Here is a 21,129-nt window from a genome sequence, read left to right on the forward strand (position 1 = left end):
AGCGGTTTGTCGTTCACAGTTCGCTGAAAAGGCGAGTGTGAACTAATTGCCACAGTCTAGCATAATCGCAGACGGACAGCGCTCGGCTTAGGCGCCATCCGTCACTAATCAGTGGTACCAGTAATCCGCATAGTCACGACATTTGGTCACCGCGCACTAGCCACATAATCCAATAAGCGAACTCAACTAGTGTAACGACATTTGATTGCTTTATTGCCTCAGCAGGTGACAATTTTATGTTAAGTCTATTGGATGGCTTTGCTCAATTGTCGAGAAATATTTGCGTTTGCCCAAACAAATGGACTACTTACATTCGAAGCGTAATAAATATATGCATGTATGTAAATGCGAATACATGCATTTATATATATATTTCTAATCAGAATGATTAGCCGCATTGATAAGACCTGAACAATTTGATATCAGTACCATTCGATTTTAATGATTTGTTTACTTTTCCACATACATATGTACAGCCGTCAAAAATGAAATGCCCTCAACACATATAGCAGCTGGAGCTTGTATACGAGGAGAGTGAAATATATACATATGTGCGCTTGTGAAGTGAATGCGTTTGGGGCGTTCGCTTGATAACGCCTTCTACAATTGCTCCAGATTGCCCAGCAAAAATGATTACAATTTTTAATGTACTTAAAAATGCATGTAAGGCTAAATAAATATAGAACTAGGCCACAGTTTAAGCTGCGCTGATCTGACGAATAATTTGCAATTTTCTTGCATATTTCAAAATACATCAGGTGAAAATAAATAAATAATTAGCTACAGTCTAAAGTGCACTGCTTTGATTTGCCTGACTCACAGAGACTCAAGCTTCAAGCTACAGTTTGAGTGGCACTCATAGGATTGCTCATACATTGCAGTTGCAGAGCCACTGACTTGATATTTAATGCATTTTAATTCAAATTTCAATGACACTCATATAGAAATAAGTAAAGTGAAAATTAACGCTAGAACACAAGCACACCCACACACTCGCACACACACCGGCACAATTATGTATGTATGCATAGAGGCAAATATTCATCCGCAGCAACAGCGGCAGCAGCAGCCGCCCGTCCCCAGCTACTTATAGTAAGAACAGAAACGCCGTAGCCAACGTCGAGGCAGCGCCAACGCCAGCCCCGTGAGTTGCCCGTCCGCTAGAGAGGGCCGCGAACAGTCGTAATCGAGCATTGGCGAGTAACGGTACACAAGCGCAATTTACTTAGCACTCGCGTTCGCATTCGCTTTTCACAGTCCGACTTTATTCGTTCGGCTTTTGTCGCGTGTCGCAAGCGCTGCTCGCGCATCCTCAGAGCCTTAGAGCGTGTGGACAAGCTACAAAAGTGAGTTACCGTTGGGCAAACAGAAATCAAAGGATTTCGAACAAAAGTAGCAGCTGATTTCCATAAGAAAATGGAAAATCATAATAAACCAAGAATAAATATTGAACAGAAAAGAATGCTTATTGTTTAATCGCACACAGACTTTTCAAGATTACAAACAATGGACAATGGCCACGCTTATAGATACACGCACACATACACACACACACAAGTACTAAGTACTTGAGCTGTTAATCTAGCTACCGATAGGCCCAGACAAACAATGGCAAATCCAAAAGTAAAAGTACAAACTTTAACTTTACTTAAGGCACATTTTGGTTCTGATTCAACTCGACTGTTAAAGAAATTAACAGCTATTTGGAACTTGTCTATGATTCAGCTAATTAAAAGCCAATTAAATGAACATTGTCAACTCACTTGAGCGCTTTGCTAATCGCTGCTCGTCCCACGAGCCAAAAGAAAACGGAAATGTAATAGAGTAAATAAATATTTAGAGAGCGCTCGGAGCAGTCGGAGCTGTTGCATTTAATGAACATTTAGTGACTGCTAAAAATACGAACAAATTCAATTGCATAGGTCAGGAAGCAATGCTCGCTGACATCTCTGAAGAGGCGAGAGAAGGCGGCATTTGTATCTATATCTCTCTCTAGTGGGAAGCAAGTGCAAAGATATAGTAAATGTCTATTTGTATATATACTTATGTGGTACTTACAATCATAGCAACAATTGCAAATTGCGCTGTTGTCACAAAAAATCGTTTTTAGAGTCAAGTCTATGCCACAATGCCATGTTTGCGGTCAGCTCTGTATTCGAGTCTCAGTCGGACTGTCGATAATATTAATATCTGAATAGGAATCATTTTAGACTAGGCTGCACTTATAACACTTCTCACTGTCTGATTATGCAAAATATATATATATATATATATATATATATATATATGTATATATGTATACATATACTCGCATATCTGAGCATATCTAGTTTCCATTTGTTTATAAAATATTCACGTGTATTTGTGGTTAGAAGTTCTCAGTTCTCACATTAATTTTATATTTGCATAATCAATAGAAATGCAAATAATTTTCATTGACGTAGCTCAATTAAATGATTAACTAGCGTGATTAACTCTCTTGTTTTAATTACAAACTTTATGTGTATACTATATACGAAACATTGCAATTGCTTAGCTTTGCTTATTATAATTTTATTTACTAATCAAAATTGTAAACGATTCAAGCTTGAAACAAAAATATATGTATATAGTTAGTAGATATATTTCCGTCGGCAAAAAAAAAAAAAATTAAGACCCTGTTTTGACTAGAACTAATATTGATCTTTCTTATAGAATTTTATGGTTTATGATTCTTTAAAAATTTTAAATTATATCCAAAAGTCACTTTTTGATTAATTTATATACTATAAATATTAATCAAGTAGCAGTTGATTTAAACCTGCGCCAAGTATGTTATTTTAAACGCTGTTGATCAACAGAGCAATTAAATAAATAATTCATTCATTTCCAGTACACATGTAACTGTTAAAAATACACAACAAAGTAATGCCAGTAGATCTGTAGAGATCAGCGCTGAGCAGCTCGGGACTTGCACGTGAAATTAGTTTCATTTCATTTAACATGTTCATATTTTTCATATTTAGTTATTTCTGCGAGGGGAGAGAGAGGGAGACAGAGAGAGAGAGATCACAGAGCAAAGCAAATAAATTATAGAAATTATAGAATAATATCCAATTTCCGAGATCCTTGTCTATAGTCTATAGTTTTATAGTTTTATATATTGAATACGATTGCTGCAGTTCCCTTGCATGCAAAGATCACAAATGTTAACTCGAGCTCTACTTTTTTTTCGTCAACAATTTGTTGGCATTTACAACTCATTTCTTTCACACTCGAATCACATTGTCGTTTAACTTTTTGGATTTATTATTAAAGTGGAATATCACATGCTTAATTTAATAATAATGAAAAAAAAATGCTTGATGCTTGCCGCAGAGCGCGAATCGCCACTCAGTAGAAGAAGAAGAAGAGACAGAAAAAGAAAAAACGAACCTAATTGAAAGCAATTATTCCATGCAAAGACTTCGACTCTTTTCATAAAATTTAGTCAACATCTGGCCCCTATATACAGATATATATGGGTACCATGGCATGCATGTCATTTTATGTTTTGAGCGTTGATCTTGATTTCAATTAAGTTAAATTCACATTAAAAGTACACGTTAAATGCTCTCTCCAAAATGTGGAGATTGTATATAATATATACTACTTCACTAAATTTATTATATTAAAAAATATATTCGCACACTTAAAAAGCATTCATATTATTCCTGATAAATATAACTAAGTAATTGTCAATCAAAAAGACAATTTGCAACACGTCGAAGATCAGATACTCTATTTTAGGCAGTCACTGTAAAAATCTCTTTAGAAGTTGATATTGGTATTTCTTTTGAAATTATTAATAATATTATGAAAACTAGATGCAACGGATCTACTTCTCAATTTGACAGCTCTATTTATAATAAATAGATAAAATAATAATTTCTTATATGTTTGTAACAATTTTATGAGGATTCCTTCCGAATAAACATTCCCTTATAGACATATATTCGACTATAGGCAGTGATGTAGCTCAATCTGCTCTGGTAGCAAAGTTCATGCCAGCTACAATACCCATTAGAATAGAGTAAAAGTTTATACGAATTGCCGGCAAGTAGTTGTTTTTTTTTGTTTGTTTTTTTTTTTTTTTTTTTTTTTTTTTTTCATAACATCATGAATGCATTCATCAACGCGTTGCTGCTCTCTTTATATAGATATGCGAGCTTTTCTTTTATATATAGTCGTTGGGTACGGCAGAACGTTAAGTGTCAAAGACCCAACTATAGCTCACATCGGGGTCAATTGATAGACTCAATTATGGCAAAATATCACAGAGCCGAGCGACCATTCAAACACATGCATAGAGCCACGCCATATACATATATGTATATATTAGCATATATTTATATACATATGTATATAGAAATATATCTGAACAAATTGAACGTGACACGTTACGTGTGAATTTGGAAGGAAATATGGCTTGTGGACCTGTGACCCAGCGATAAGATTGCAGTGTGAAATGTAATTTCGTTTGCATTTCCGGGATTTGCACGCCGGCTGTCTTCAGTTACCGCCACTGCTTATCGGGTTCAAAGTACGCTTATCACTGACAGCCGCCCAATTGATTAACGCCATTTGATGACGCTGTGGTCCGCGTATCAATTGCTTTCTATTCAAACAAGCTCAAACGTATATCGTTTGTGGTAGCTGTAAACAGCAACGGCAATTGTAATTCAAACATTTTACAGATACATTAAGTATTCGTACATACATTACGCATACGTATCAAGTCACAGCGATTATAAAAATATGGAAAAAATATACATATATGTATATTTCTATATATGCCGGCTTGCATGTGTAGTCTTCGCAATTATCAACACTGATATGACAGCTACACACACCATCGCAATAAATATGAATACAAATGCCCGATTATTTACTTTGGCTGGGTGTAAACAAGTTACTCACGTGTTGTCATTATTATTGCACAGCTATTAGCAAAATCCACTCAATTGTTGGACACACAGACAGCTCACTCGCCCGCCTACTTAAAATATTTATTTATTTACTGATATGCAATTTTCGTGTTATAATGTATTTTATTTAAAACAGGAAAGGCCAGTAATAAGTGTGAACAGCTTTAGCCAAGTTTAGTTGCAGGAATAAAATCATTGTATTTTAATAATTTTTTTTATTATTTTAAATTAATGATTGTGATCAGCTTTAACCAGATTTAGTTTCAGAAATAAAATATAATATTGTTAAATTAAACATTTTTAAAAATGTTTTTTTTTTTTACTTATATATGGACGCTAGTTAAATGCAGCTTAATTATATACATTTTCTAAGACTCCCTGTTGAATCATTCCCTAAAGTATGCAATATATTAGTCATATAATTTGATTGTAAAACTCATGTTTTAACAAATACAATAAAAAAAAAAAAAAAAAAAAAACAAAACAGAGTTGTAAGTGTTTTAAATTTCCAAGAGTTTTTTGTCAAAAACTTTTAAATACAAACTTGTCAAGAAAATTCGAAACTTTTCATTTACAGTCAGCAAACTAAATCAATGCTTCATAACCATTTTTCTTAACACTTAAAGGAAACATTTAAAATTTCTTTTATCAAACAAATCACTCTGCAACAGCTGCTCAAGCCGACTCAACCTCATTAACGACTTCAGCATACAACAAAATTAAAGTCTGGCCAAGAAGTAGAACTAGTTATTAGCCTATTTCTTATTTGCTTTTTTCACGTGATGAATTTCCCAATTTTCTATGGCTTCACGTTTTAGGCTAATAATAGCATTGAGACACTTTTAACTACTGGAGCAGCGGAAAGCAGCAGAGCGACGTCAGCCATGCCTACACAGAACAGCGCCATGTGGCGGCAGAAGAGCAACCGCGGCCTGTTCATTGGCATCTTTGGATTTTGCCTTGGACTCTTTGGAATTATGTGCGGCATGTTCTGGGAAGATATATTCAATTGGATCAAGCATAAGGTAAGGCGACGTGATGCGTGCAGCTGCAATCGCTTAACGCCAATCAAAAGCCAAATCAGAGACGAGACGAGACGAGTCGCGTCGAGCAGGTGGCTCAAACAAGCCGCCTCAATTGATGCACACTTGTTAAGATTCTTTAATTAATGGCAATTGGGATTTGATCTTTGTACAGGAAATGGCGCTCGCGCCCGACACACGTGTCTATGAGAACTGGAAGACGCCACCGATGGAGCTGCACCTGGACATCTATCTGTACAACTGGACCAATCCCGAGGAGTTTGGCAATCTGAGCAGCAAGCCCATACTGCAGCAGCTCGGCCCATATCGCTTCATCGATAAGCCCGACAAAGTCAACATCAGCTGGCATCCGGCAAACAGCTCGGTTACCTATCGGCGGCGCAGCTTCTACTATTTCGATGCGGCCGGCAGTGCGGGCAGTCTGGACGATGAGATCACCACACTGAATGCAGTGGCTCTGGTAAGTATGCCGACCCCTGCTCATATCGATCTTGTCCAACAATCCATGAACTCTTGCAGTCAGCGGCAGCCACGGCCAAGCAGTGGAACGCCGTGAAGCGGGGCATGGTCGATGTGGGCCTGAAGCTGTATGGCCAGGAGATGTCGGTGACGAAAACGGTCGATGAGATGCTCTTCACTGGCTACAGCGATTCCATGATCGATGTGGCCATGGCCATGCCCATCTTCGGGGATGAGGTGAAGGTGCCCTTCGACAAGTTCGGCTGGTTCTATACGCGCAACGGCAGCGCCGATCTAACGGGCGTCTTCAACGTCTACACTGGCGCCGACAATCTGGCCCAGCTGGGTCAGATGCACTCCTGGAACTATAATACGCACACGGGCTTCTTTGATTCGTATTGCGGCATGACCAATGGCTCGGCTGGCGAGTTTCAGCCGCAGCAGCTGCAACCCGGCGGCAGTGTTGGCCTCTTCACGCCGGACATGTGCCGCACCCTGCCATTGGACTATGTGGAGACGGTGGAAATCGAGGGGTTGCAGGGCTACAAGTTCTCTGGCGGCGAGCGCTCCGTTGACAATGGTAAGCATGAGCTAAGGGAAACTTGGGTATATATACTAATAGAAGGGCAGCTTATAGGAAGATTTCCACATACTGATGTCTGTCTGTCTGTTGAATTGCATATCAATTTTAGCCAAATGCCTCGGTTGCCATATAATTTGTCTAGAGTATAGATTAACAACAATTAAAATTCACAATCAATAGATTTTATGTAATGAATAGTATTCACGTTAAACATGAGTTAAATCCATCTAAATTATTGAGGCAGATGAATCTGTTCACGAATTTCGAACAATTGCAAATCTTCTGCTTCAATAGAGCCAGAAAGAGATCCATGAAAAAATGATTTTCCAATGAATGAGTAGATAATATGACTCAGATATCAAATAACTTTTACAAGAAGGCTTACGCTAACAATGCTAGACTTATACATACCCTAAAGCCAGAAAGATTAAGTAGTTTTTGAAAGCATAAATGTTAAATGAATGATATTTTTTAAATTTGTTCAATTCATATATTTTTCTAGTTTTATTTTAAACTCTTCTCTTCCAGGCACACTTTATCCCGAGAATCTTTGCTTCTGTGGCGGAGAATGCGTGCCCTCTGGTGTGATGAACATCAGTTCCTGTCGCTTCGGCTCACCTGTATTCATGTCCTATCCGCATTTCTACAATGCCGATCCGTACTATGTGGAGCAGGTGGAGGGACTGCAGCCGGATAAGAAGCAGCACGAGTTCTATATGGTAGTGGAACCGAGCACAGGCATTCCGCTCGAGGTGGCGGCACGTTTTCAGGTCAACATGCTCGTCGAGCCCATCGACGGCATTCAATTGTATACAGACATTCCACGCATTTTCTTTCCACTCATCTGGTTCGAGCAGAAGGTCACAATTACACCCGAGCTGGCTGATCAGCTCAAGCTGTTGCCCGTGCTGTTGTTGGCTGGCCAAATCTTTGCTGGTATCTGCCTGGCTGTCGGTCTCATTCTGCTGCTCTGGATGCCCATACAGCAGCTGCTCAGCTGGTGCCAGTCGCGTCAGTACGACGTGAAGACACAGCAGAAGAGCAACGGCCAGTACAAGAGTCGCTCTCAGTTCTCCAGCGCCGAGGAGCTCAAGTCCAAGGCCTCCACGTTGGTGTGCGAGAAAAATACTGGAGAATCACCAGACAGCTCACCGTTGCTCGAACGGAATATCAAGCCCGCCGTAGTGATAGCCAAGTCACAGACCAGTGACAATGAAGTCACAGCCATAAACAAGGGCACAGACAGCAAACCGGAGGACTAAAGCAATTCAACTGGAACAACTAGCCGTCCTAGTGCTTTAAATAGTTTATAGTCAATTAGTTTAGGAAAAAAAATTTTCATATATATATATGTGTGTATATATGTATGTATACACCTTCCGACTCCGGAATACATTCATAGCTGGCAATGCCAAAGATTATATAGCTGGGAGAAGAAATTAATGAAATCATATCTTACGAATACTCTATATACATAGAACATATATTAATAAGTTTATGTTGGTATTTGAAATTTTAGGGTAATGAAGATGACCAAAAATTTTAAAATGTTAAAACTGATTATCAAATTAAAGATTTTATATGCATATACAAAAATATACATACATATGTGATTATTATATAATTTGTATTGGCGGAAATATTACAAGAAACAATAAATAAATATCAATTTACTGTATAATAAAATAAATTAAAATAGAATTTATAAAATAAAACAGTGGTTAAAAGTAAAAGCATAAATATTGGCTTTTTGTTATAGAATGCGTGATATTTGTTATAGCCAATATTTATTTTTTACTATTAAATAATCTTGAAAACATGGCAAACCGTAACTGAAATGAAAAGTGCTGCATACAATGCTTATAAAACCTGTTGCTTAACTCTGCATTGCTTGCAGAGAGCTGCGATCTGTGAATTTAAAACTGTAGCCAAGCTCAAGTGAAATTTGTCGAAAAACACTGCTTACAAAATACACTGCTTGTGTGTAAGAGGCTCAAGCAAATTTAATTCCAATAGCTTCGCACTGCTTGCAAGTGCCACAGTAGCCCCCAAACTGTAGGATTGACTGCTCAAGCATAAAAATCGTTCGATGGAAATGATATTCAGAAATCGTTTTAATAATTATAATAATATTGGTCTGTTTAATGGGTAACAAAATTTTGATTTTTATTACGTCAACTTCAGCAATCATTAGAATAAACGTATACAAACATACATACATACGCACATAAGACAAATACTTAAGCTATATAGTACAATAAACCTTAGCAAAAACAAACCCTAGTTAGGCGTCCGATGTTCTGTTTGAATACTCTAGAGAAAATAACTACAAATTACAAAAGTACAACAATATTTGCAATATCACAAATGACCCAACTTATTGATATAAAATACGATACAAACAAAAATGAGGTATAACAGAGATATTTAAATTATTTCTTTGACATCTTGTAGCCCTCATCATAGCCATAGCTGTCGGCCTCTGTAAAAAGAGAAAATGTTATTATTATATTTGTGAGCTGTAGAATATTTTTAGGGTGGGTATTTACGTTCATAGTCCTTCGAGTAGCAGTCGAAGAACTCGCCGAGCAACGGGCCGGGCGGCAGCTCCCATGTGGCAGTGCCTCCATACTTGGGCGGCAAAGCACTGGCATCAATGTGCGACGTTAACGCCTTCCAATCCTTGCCATGGAAAAAGATCTGCAATAAAGAGAGAAGCAGATAAGTTGAAATATATTTAATTGAAATCAAGTATATACAAACATATAAATATGCAACTTACGCGCTTGCGCAGCTTCTCGCGAATGAAGGGCTTGAATATGGCAAAGAGCATATTGAAGATGTACGAGTTGTTCACAATGTGAACGGCCTTCAGGCGCATGCAAATGCACTCCTGAACGTAATCCAACAGCATGGCGGCAAACGATGGCGTGAACTGTGTTATGTGGCTCAAAGGTAGACCTGCAGCAATAGAGACATTAAAATGTGTTAATGGGCCGTTAACCAGTGTGCCGTTAACACAATAAACTCGCGCTTTATTACCTTCCATATCAATTATGACAACGGCACCACAGATTTGTGAAAACGGCTCCACCATGGAGCCCAGCACGGTGAGCTGTATGCCACGAAACAGATCCACAAGCGGCACCTTCGATGGCTTCCATTTTTCTTGAAGAGTAAACAGAGTTCAGCTTATATCTACATATATCTGTCCCATGCTATATACTTACTGCCCGCTTCCAGCACGAGTATCCGACGACCATGCTGATCTCGATTGGGCAACAGATTTAAGATCTCGCTCTCAAACACATTCTTCAGCTTTGATGGTACAATGTTCTCACAGGCGATGCCATACTTGGATTTCATGTTGTAAAAGTTCTTAAGCTGCCGAAAATGAAAAATAATAATTATAAAACAAATATTCACATATGTATGTATATCATAGCTGCAAACTTACTCTCTTCAGCGCACTCTCGGGATAATAATGGCAAGGACGCAAAAACATCATCATATACTCATCATCTAACGGCAAGGTCAAGTGCTTCTCATCTGTGAATCGTGAATGTAAATAAACTGCAACTACTGCCATGCTTATCTTATCTAATCACTTTGTATCAACTCTCTCAGCTCCTTGATGGCCTGCTCCTTAATGCCGGGCAACTCGCGCAGCTCGTCTTGTGCCTTCTGGAGGGCCCAGTCGGGCGCCTGCTCCTTTTCCATACGTATCCGTGCACTGCCCAGATCTATGTATGGCACATGGTTGTCATCGTAGCTAATGCATTCCGCTTTGCCCATCTTAACTAGTTGGTGCTGCGAACGAGAATAAAAGTTAATTCGGTAAAGTCCATGATTTTTGTAGCCGTAGATCTATCGCCGCAACTGGGTTATTTCCGCCCCTTCGTAGCGGTTCAATGCCTTGGCCCAATGCTCGAAAAAACATGACTCAATGCTGATCTTCATTAACAAGCCCACAACGGAAGACGTTGCCGTAAAACAAAAAAATAAACACCAATACATACACCGAAAACAGTGGCCGGGGACGCTAGGGCGGCAAATAGACAACGTTACCAAAACTGGTCACACAACGTCACTAGACACACGTCGCTCGCCGAAGAATCACTAAGGTTTTCATTAACACACTAACAGCAGAGGTGCTTAACATAAACAATGAAGTTTGGCTATCACTGTAGTAGTTGAATGCAAAGGTTTCATTAGCTTTATCTATAGTGCATCTGAAACTGTTTCGAAATAATTTGCTGACTATAAATATTAATTCTTAATTCGACTTATTGTGCTTATATATGGAAATATAGTATAAATGTTAAAAGAGAAAAAAAGAAAGAAATCTTACATATATTTAAGAGTGAATTATAATACAAGAATTTCTGCAAAAAGTAAATATAAAAATTGAGATAAAAATTTTAGTTTATAAATATAAATATTATAAATATGAATACTGTTCTTCATTTATTCTTTGTTCAACAACGAGCTCTTTTATATATGTTTCCCATGGATAATCTATAGTCTATGTATGTATATGTATATGTATATGTATATGTATAATTCTATATACATAGACTTATATATATAGATCTTATCAAGCCAAGCTCAACTCCCATTTCTGCTGCTTCACAAACTTCCGCATTTAATATTTGTATAGAGTATTCAAGCTTCGATTTGCATACAAAACTTTTTATGCCGACTTTATGTTTCAGCAAGTTTGGGCTACACGTAAAAGACTTGGCAACGACTTGGTTAACAAAATGAAAAAAAGCGGCTCAAACTTGACAGAGCATGACGTAGCGACTTATGCTCCACACTTGACCCAATGCAGAGCGCAAAAAAAGGAGAGTAACAGCGAGCAAAACTCAAATATACAGAGAGAGAGAGAGAGAGAGAGAGTGTGTGTTTATGTGTGTGAGTGAGAAGGCGCCCATCAAACTGATCGAAAAGCCGTTTTACGACTCGGCCAATAAGCAATTAGTAAATCTATTTGAATGCGACATTTTCAAGGTAAAAGTCAAGGCCAGAGCACAGCTGAAGCCGCTTTACTATTCAATTTGAACAATGATTGAAATCTATAGAAACCGCTGATATTTGCGTTTGTGGTTTAACCACTCAGGCAACGTGTGCAGTTCGTACACTCAAAAAATTGAAAATTTTTGTAATTCAAGTTTTTTTTTTTTTATATTTCCGTTTTTCTTTCGGTTTCTCACTCTCTCCTTTACTCACTGTCTTTTCTATTTATAGGCTTTGTATTTAAGTCAACTTTGACTCGAGTTCAACAATCTATAAATTTATGCGCATAAATTTGACTACAGACCTTATGTACAACAATGTAAGGCAGAGTAAATTTAAGCACTTAAACATAAAAACAGGCTAAAATACACAAAGCTAAGACAGTAATGCAGCGTGCAGCTAATTTGAGCCGCGGATCGTGACTGAAATGTGTTTACCAATTAGCCGCATGCAAAGTGTCACGTAAATTACAGAAGCTTGACAACAAAATTACGTTTAATGATGCTCCGCTATGAAAAATCAAATTGATCATCAATTATATAAAGGACGAACCGATCTGCAAGCATTAAGCTGTCAAAATATTTTGATTATATCTAATATAGATATTCAGTGAAAGCTTGCCAAAAGTTGTGCTAAGTAAATCTCGTATATATTGTGATAGATAACAATTTTAATTTGACAGCAAAGATAAACTTCCTGTTGAGTCATTGTTCCAGCTAGCTATAAAACCTGTATTTCAATATATTTCGCAATAGATTTTGTTTTTTATTATCTGCTTTCGATCAATGCATAAACAAAGCGTTCCTAAACAAAACATTTCTATGGCATATCAGATAAAAACATTAAATTTTATTCGACTTCCCTGTGCATATCGTTCGATGAAAAGAAGCCGCTGCTAACAGAGCATCAAGGTTTAAAAAAAAAGTTTATGAGACAGTTTTTCACAAAGAAACAGAGAACAAAGGTGCTAATAGTTAATAAGGAAGGAGACTATGGAAGTCAAGGAATATAGAATTTAACTTTAAGTCTATAATTAATATAAAAAATCAATTATTGAATTCACTTTTTAATTAACCCTTTTACCATTTTATTTCTTTTGTTATGCAGATTAAAGAGTTTTTATTTTTTTTTGTATCAAAACTACATTCTTATTAAGTCTGTTGTTAACTTGTTTATCCTTATGAATAACCCATATAGACAATCGCCCTTCAGTATACTTTTAAAGACTGAAAGTTCGCTCGCCCTTTGGCATTCAGTCTGATTCATCCCGCTCAAGGCTGGGCTAAATATATTTTAAGTACAGTTCTCTTTTCGCTGACTGAGATAATCAAATAATAAAACCACTCTCAGTCAAGGTCTACAGGTAATCAGCTTACTTTATTTATACTTAACGACTCAAATTACTCGACATTTCTGTACGTCAATAAAGCGAATAATTTAAGCCTTTGCGACAAATTTATGCAGTATATTCCTGTTGCAATTATCACTGACCTTGCTTGCTATAATTTCTTGTTGAACTGCAGAGCAAATGAGACGTATCACTGTCGACGGCAACTCGGAAACTGTCTGGACTTAAGTTTGTATAAAACTGCAAGTAAATATAAGCAACTAGCTGACCGGCTGGCTGGCTAGCTGTCTATCAATATGTATTCGTTTAATCACTCAGTAGTCGCGAGCTAACTGGCAATTATTGGGCATTATTTGTATGCTGATAACTGGTATCGGTTACTCTTTTCTTTAAATATACACACACAGAGATTTATGCGCTCCAGTCCAAAGCAACAAAGCCGAATGCAAAAGTCATAAATGAAATTAGAGATGAGCGAGTAAGTGAAGCACAAATCCATTGAAACAGGTTGCATTCTTAAGCTAATTTATTTATCGTATTTAAATATAATCCACAATTAAACGAGAACTTGTTTACTTCCAGCTCGATTGATTTTAATTAAATCAATAAGAAATCCTAAGCTAACTAACTAAATAGTTGCAATGGGGAAAACATGGAAAATTCTATCATTTTTATAATCATACCCTGAACACATGGAAAATGCGCAATTAATATGTTTGTTAAAATGCACATTACAAGCAGAAGAAGACGTGGTTGAACCCAGAAAATTTATATTAATAAGAATGACGAGCTAAATCAATGCCTTTTATTATTTATAAACAAATTCGACCTTGAGATTTGAAGCTCTTCTCTGCATGGCTCCCCTAAGAGCGAGACTTTTTATACCCTGAACCCATTGAAAATGGGAAATCAGGGTATAATGGTTTTGTGAAAAGTATGTAACAGGCAGAAGGAATCATCGCAGACCCCATAAAGTATATATATTCTTGATCAGGACGACGAGCTGAGTCGATATAGCCCTGTCCGTCTGTCCGTCCGTCCGTCCGTCCGTCCCTCCGTCCGTCCGTCCGTCCGTCCGTCCGTCCGTATGAGCAAAAGGATCTCAGAAGATATAAGAGCTAGAGAGCTGAAATTTGGCATGCATACTCGTGTATACCATAGGCAGTACGAGTTTGCATTATTTTTTCGATAACTCATCCGATAACTTTTTTATCGAGAATAATCGAAAAATCGACTTGGTTTTTTCAGCCTAGTTTGAACACTTTTAAACCTGGAGTCTTCAAATTTGCGTTGTATATAAAGTTAATCGATACAAAGATTTTGTATTTTACAGATTTTGGATACCACGCCCCCTTCGCCCCCAATTTGTAAAAAACGCATTTCAAGTACTAGAGACTTGTGCTTTGGAATGTACACACATTTTAACCATATTATTACGCTCTGAAAGTTTTATTAAGATTGTATGTCTACAAAAGAAATTATTCGACAAATAAATTGTCATAATACATATTGTCCACATTGCAGCGCAGCCCAAGCGCAGCTGCTGCTTACTACGCAGTTAGCAGAGCGCGTGCTTATAAGTGCATGTGTATATGTATGTCTACATAGAATAAGTGCAGAATGATTAGAATATCAGCTTGGAGGGTTCAGGGTATCTCCTAGTCGAGCAGTCTCGACTGGAGCCTTCTTACTTGTTCTTAATTAGCATCTGTTAGAGACCTTTTTGAAGTTCTTTCTACAGCACAAGCATATTGAATTTATTTAAAATATTCGCTAACTCTTCTTGTATCAATGTTTATTAAATCAGATCTCTTACATTTTTTTTAAGCTAGACCTTCCAAATTTGCATTTAGTTTCATATATATTTCTTTGAGTCAAAGTTCGGTTTGCGAATATTGCTATTATAAGGGCGCTTGTATTTTTATAAAATTTAAAAATACAATAAAATTTAAACATGTAAAGCAAAGCCTAAAAGTTGTATAAAAATTAATTTAGTAACACAAAATATTGAAAATGTTTTCAATTCAAAAAATGTCAATCAGCACCATTCTTTATGCAAATGCACTCGTACATTCAAAGTCATTCATTCTTTTTCTGTATATAGTCTATATACCTATGTTACCTATATCCACAACTATAAGAGCGAACTTTATAGACTACCACTAAAAGTATTTGGCGAATTTTGCTATGTAATAGTCATTCATGTTGGTGTGTTACCAAAAACATTTGGCCTTGAATGCACTAAAAGCAAGCAACAGCTACTATAATTTGTTACCTACACGAACCCAAAAGAAAGGGACGTAAATAAAGGTGCAAATTAAATCATATATATGACTACAACAAAATTACAATTTTGTTTGGGTAAATTGAAATGGCAATGAAGTTGAGTCTGGTTTCAAGGACTTACACAACACGCTCACGCTAATTCACGCACCCATCTCTAGTCAACTGTTATTATCGTAGTTTCCAGAGGGTATTTAAATGCCTTATGTATACACACATTGTATACTTAATGGGTTGCGTACATAACATACAAATATATATGTCATGTACAGATTGTAAGTGCAATCGATTATCTTCTAAGCATACTAGAGCTCTTAAGCACCCGATAGAAAGTTAAATTCAGTAGTTGCTTGATTAACGCTAGAAAAACAATAACATCAGAAAATGGCATTTTAATATATCACGATCTGCTAGAAAATGCCCGTAAAATTCCAAACTGCGCTCAAGTCATAAGGAAAAAAGAAAATTAATGATAAATATCTATATCTATGAATATATTTAGATATAGATATAGCGTGACACGCATAAATAAATCCGGTCAATCGCTCGAATTGATCAGGCAGCCAATCATTAAATGCAAATTACTGTTTTTTTACACAAATTTTATAGACCTCATAAGAGTAACTGTTTTCTAACCAGCAAAAAAAAATCGTGGAAAAGTGAAAAAATATTCACATACACTTGCCAATGACTTGACAATAATAAATAAGCTTCAGCATAGCTTATAGATATATGCATACGTAGTCCGAGTCGTAGTCTCTGTCGTCGTTTTTTTTGGTCTGAGAACTGCCTGAGCTCCGCCTTTATAATGACTATTCACAAACTGGTAACGAGCTAATTGCAAGAGTCGTGAAAACAATTTCGTAATACTGTAAACTAAAGATTCTGATGACAGCCAAGTAGAATAACCTGTATTGATGGCTGTATGTATGTAGACACATTAGAAATATAACACACAGATCGTATTTATACTCGTTTAGGAAGTAAAAAGAATGCAGGCTTGAAATTTGTATTATATACTCTTTGATGGGCTGGTCTTATAGAGATTCTGATGCGCCGTCAAGCGGTGTGGCAAATCAGGAAATACTCTGTCGAGAGACGTGAATTAGAGTTTGGCTTACTCTTGGTCCCCTCCTCTATTGATGAACGAAAAGCTGAGTTCTACTGAAGACTTTATTAATTCATTTATTCTATTCATATTATTCTACTGCATATTTGTTGATCAATCCCATACTGAATCCGATTCAACAGGTTTTCAGTAGAGAACAAGTATTAGGCAATCATTGACGCCCGACTAAACCATTTTTACTTGTTGTCTACTGAACTTAGCACATCCAGCAATTACTCACAATTACCTGCGGGCAGAAATGATAGTGCTAAATGCAAATTGAGCTCATTATATGTTGGGTTTTATCCCCAGCTGAACTTTGAATTCGCTTGCAGTAACCGATACAACAATAAGATAAAGCGAAATGACAAAATTGTATTGGTTTACATATAAGACTATATATCTAAACAATTCACTATGAACAATATGAGTTTGTTATTGTATAGATTATATCAATACTTATTATTTATTATTCTTCTAATCTGAAGCTATGAATTGTTTTTAATAATTGTTTTTCAATCGATGAGAGTTCTATATAATTCAAAAAATGTTCTCAGCCAATAGACATGTCAGCTTTTAATATATTTTTCAATTCGCTATTAGAGTAATGCAAAAAAATGGAAAATGATATTTATTATATTATTATCATACTATTTAAATATTTATATTTATGCTATTTCCTTCATTCTTCTCAGTTTGTTTATTTGATTTTTTAATCAATTTCGTATCCAAAATGTATAGAGTTCTTTTATAATATTGGCATGATTTCATCAAATTCACAAGTCGACTTTGTGTAATTAACAATATTATTCAAATTTTTATTATTTTTAGACTTTCAGACAAAGACTTTTTTTTGAGTAGTGGAAAGAAAATGCCCAGTATTCAATTATTAGAAAATAATGAAAGATAATATAATATATACCAATCATGCCAACTTCATAATTTTCTAAAAATTTCCAAGAATTAATTCAATAAAAGAATTAAAAACAGTCTTCATAAAATGATCACGTACGAAAAATACAAAAATAAAAAAAAATAATAATAACAAGGTTAGAGCAAACTGTTTTGACAGCAACAACAAAAATTTGACCATGAGGGTTCGGTGTTTGTTATATATATTAAATCTAAAATATTTATATGTCAGCTAATTTTCGACGCGCCCAAAAAAGAATATAAAGCCCAGCTCATGCTAACGTTGCAAATACATTAGATGGATGGCAAGATTTATGCAAGTCACCCTGATTTAGATATATAACGTGTTAAATGATATAAACAGAATCTTTTAAAATTGTCTTAAGGTTTAAGGATATGGAAAAGTACTTTAAATAAAAAAATTAATTTATATATGTATAACATTTCATTCTTTCTCTCTATCTATATCCGTAGCTCTTACACTCTATATCTCTTGCGTACCAAATGTTCATTTCCGTAAATAATTTGACCGAATAACTCTGATTTTTTCATTTAAAAATTTGCAATCACTCTAAAGCTAGTCACAAGTAGCTGTCACTTAAAATTGCTTAAAGATTTGCATACAAACGTTATATCGTAAACCAAATCTTTTGCCGGTCAAGAAACCGAGCTCTAGAACCAAGTAAAGCCGGTTTCGATGCCAATCATTGGTAACGACATATACATATATCATTATATATACTATGCATTATATTTGCCTTCAGTTCAAGAACGGATTGACACATGCGAATCTGTGATTCGCATATAAGCAAATGCCAACCAAAAAAAAAAAAAAAAAAAACTAATTCAATAACGGCTTTGGTGGATTTTTATGTTTTGTGTCTTTTTTGCAGCCCACACTTGACAATTTAAATGCTTAGGACAAATACATAGGCAGTTGGTGGAACACATGTACACAGCTGAAATCTTAGCGACTGTTAAAGATGTTTAACTGGTTTTTCAGTTTTATTTTACAGACTTTTATTATGCTCCTCAGAAACTGACTGCATCTTGGCTTATTCGGCATACAAAGTCGTCGAGTCATCAAGGCCATTGATTTTCAGCAGTTGATATTTTATTGAAAGAGCCTAAAATTGTTAAGACAAATACAAATTGAAGCACAATTGGAATCGGCTAGAGTATCAGTGTATGATCGCAACGTGTTGGTGTCATTAGCACAAATGCTTGACCATTTGACTGGCATAAAATATTTATAAGGCCAACGTACGCGAATCCCATGAATCAGCAATAGCACAGAAGGTATATTTGTATATCGTACCATTGCGAATGCGAATACTCGGGCAAACTGCAAATTGTATGCAATCAAACGCCATGCGTATCGGGCTCAACAACCTTCAATTAACACACTGACAAAGGGACAACTCAAAGTTAATGCCCATTCAACATATGCTACAATAACAATGAGCTCAACTTCGTTGATATGTATATGATACATCAGAGAATATAAAAAGACAGCGGCAAATACGGATACAGCTACAAATTCAAATGTAGATAAGCATGCAGATACAGATACATTTCCTCTCTTTTTGCTGACTAAGTCTTTTTACTGTCTATTAAGCTGCAGCTTATCTACAATGCGTCCTATTGACCTACGTTCACTTGGCTAATTTAACTAAAATTATAAAAAACACTCTCGGCAAATAACATCTTTATTACGATTTTCATGGGTTAAAGTTCCTCCCTCAGTTATAAACTTTCTCAAGCAATTTCGCCCACTTAAATTGCAAAAAATAAATTTAAAATCTGGAAATAATTTTAATGACTTGTACCTTGGCTCTAAAAGTATGAGCAGGTTATTTGAAAAAATTACAGGAACAACTGTTTAGTTACTGCTTTTACGTTTTTTGTAACTACACTTTGAAAATATGTTAGTTTGAAGGTAATATATATTAATTTTTGGGTAAGGCGAAGTGTTTACCCTTATACCCTTGAAAGGTATATATAATGTACATATGTACAATGTACATGTAGATCCTAAGTTTTAGCAAAACAGCTTTCAAGTTACGAAGAAAGTTTGCAGTTTATAAATAAAGAACAGGCAATTGGACCTGAGTTGCTGAACTTTAATATGACTACATATAAAAAAAAAAAAAGAAGAATATAAATGAGTATACGAGGTGTGCTCAAAGGGAAATGCGAATATTGAATTGTGACTATGTTCAGTTCTTTTGTTGTTATTGGTACTCTTGGACGACAGTAATGCCGAAAGTCTCAAACATCTTATTAATTTTTGATAACTATTTTAGTTAAATTATTTAACATAGTCCAAAAAATAGAGAAAATAATTTGAATCACATTCTTGACCAAAAACAACACATTAAAACGGTCACAGCCAGCACATTCCTAGAGCCACTCCTTAAGAGCTGAAGCGGCCTATATATGGTTTATATACGATACAACTAGTTTAGCCGCATATGCATACAGTCAACATATTGTATAAATAAAAAAATATAAAAAAAATCAAAAATAAATCTTCTCATTAAATTTCAACTTTCAATTAAAACTTCACCTTCAAGGCCAAATCGGCGATTACACCTTTTAATTACATTTTACCACCTTTTCCTTAAGTGTAGTTATGCAAAGTGTTTTCGATTTATCGTGAGATTAGGACCTTAAAGGTATTTTATGTATTTATGAAATTCATTACGGGCAAATGGAAGCCCAAAGCAGCAGCTGATGGTGCTGATTATCTATAGGCGGCTAGATTGAATCGCTGACGAAATGCTGCAGGCGGCAGGCAACAGCAGCAGTCAAGTGGTAATTGTTTTTATTGCCAATCCGTTCGACTGGCACTTGAATGCCAGGCCGGACTTACTGTGGCAGCCTGTTGCTGCAGGCGAAGGCAGAAAGTGTGTCAACGCTGCCGCACATGCGCATAACTAACTAAATAACAACAACAACAACGAAACAGTAGAAACAACAGCAACATTACTGAGTACTGGTAGTCGAAAAGTGACCTGAGCGTAACTTACCGCAACAATGGTTTAAGATTCACACTGTTTCACTTGAATATTAAAAATAAAAATGAAACAAAATTGGCAATGGGCCAAAAAAAGTGATTTCACGTTTCACTTTACAAAGATTTTGCAAGCTCAATAGACGCACGAAGCACACACACTCACACTCACTCACATACACACACACAAGCAGTGTGTACAAAGGCTTCGGTTTGTAATGTTTATGGGCAGGACGCGGCGAGGTGGCGAGACGGTGTAACGGCAAAGTGGCAATAGTTGGGATATGTTAAGAACGCGAGCGCGACAATTGACGTCCAATTGGTAGCTCGGCTAAAACGACTCTGAGTTGGGAGCTTGCGAGCGAGCATATGAAATTAATTAACGGGCCAACTCAAGCTTGGCAAAATATGT

General features: G+C 36.2%; 2 protein-coding genes across 4 annotated transcripts; one reads left to right on the plus strand and one right to left on the minus strand.

The window, feature by feature from the left end:
* Positions 1–1,162: 1,162 nt before the first annotated feature.
* On the plus strand, positions 1,163–8,357 carry LOC6577229 (protein peste). Of its 2 annotated transcripts, XM_015165566.3 has the most exons (5): positions 1,163–1,346; positions 5,765–5,971; positions 6,144–6,449; positions 6,509–7,028; positions 7,560–8,357. In XM_015165566.3, the coding sequence occupies exons 2-5, from the start codon at positions 5,831–5,833 to the stop codon at positions 8,291–8,293; spliced, it is 1,701 nt and encodes a 566-aa protein (XP_015021052.1). In that variant the 5' UTR covers positions 1,163–1,346; positions 5,765–5,830; the 3' UTR covers positions 8,294–8,357. The 2 variants fall into 2 exon arrangements, with proteins under 2 accessions (XP_015021052.1, XP_002003198.1); XM_002003162.4 differs by lacking the exon at positions 1,163–1,346 and having other exon boundaries at positions 5,513–5,971.
* An 814-nt stretch (positions 8,358–9,171) lies between these two features.
* Positions 9,172–21,129, minus strand: LOC6577230 (alpha-tocopherol transfer protein-like). 2 transcript variants are annotated; one of them, XM_015165567.3, is made up of 8 exons: positions 20,734–21,129; positions 10,640–10,841; positions 10,489–10,580; positions 10,262–10,415; positions 10,074–10,199; positions 9,814–9,992; positions 9,581–9,731; positions 9,172–9,513 (listed from the first exon to the last, which is right to left on the minus strand). In XM_015165567.3, exons 2-8 carry the CDS (start codon positions 10,824–10,826, stop codon positions 9,464–9,466), a joined length of 939 nt encoding a protein of 312 aa, XP_015021053.1. In that variant the 5' UTR covers positions 10,827–10,841; positions 20,734–21,129; the 3' UTR covers positions 9,172–9,463. The 2 variants fall into 2 exon arrangements, with proteins under 2 accessions (XP_015021053.1, XP_002003199.1); XM_002003163.4 differs by lacking the exon at positions 20,734–21,129 and adding an exon at positions 13,542–13,613.

This window comes from Drosophila mojavensis, unplaced genomic scaffold, assembly GCF_018153725.1.
Source record: "Drosophila mojavensis isolate 15081-1352.22 unplaced genomic scaffold, ASM1815372v1 contig_36, whole genome shotgun sequence".
Classification (NCBI taxonomy): Eukaryota; Metazoa; Arthropoda; class Insecta; order Diptera; family Drosophilidae; genus Drosophila; species Drosophila mojavensis.

Coding starts and splice junctions, on each gene's coding strand:
- LOC6577229 (XM_015165566.3), top strand. CDS start 5,831: ATGCCTACACAGAACAGCGCCATGTGGCGGCAGAAGAGCAACCGCGGC. Junction 5,972..6,143: donor TCAATTGGATCAAGCATAAG/GTAAGGCGACGT, acceptor ATCTTTGTACAG/GAAATGGCGCTCGCGCCCGA. Junction 7,029..7,559: donor CGAGCGCTCCGTTGACAATG/GTAAGCATGAGC, acceptor CTTCTCTTCCAG/GCACACTTTATCCCGAGAAT.
- LOC6577230 (XM_015165567.3), bottom strand. CDS start 10,826: ATGGGCAAAGCGGAATGCATTAGCTACGATGACAACCATGTGCCATAC. Junction 10,200..10,261: donor ACTCGTGCTGGAAGCGGGCA/GTAAGTATATAG, acceptor TTACTCTTCAAG/AAAAATGGAAGCCATCGAAG. Junction 9,732..9,813: donor GCGAGAAGCTGCGCAAGCGC/GTAAGTTGCATA, acceptor TCTTTATTGCAG/ATCTTTTTCCATGGCAAGGA.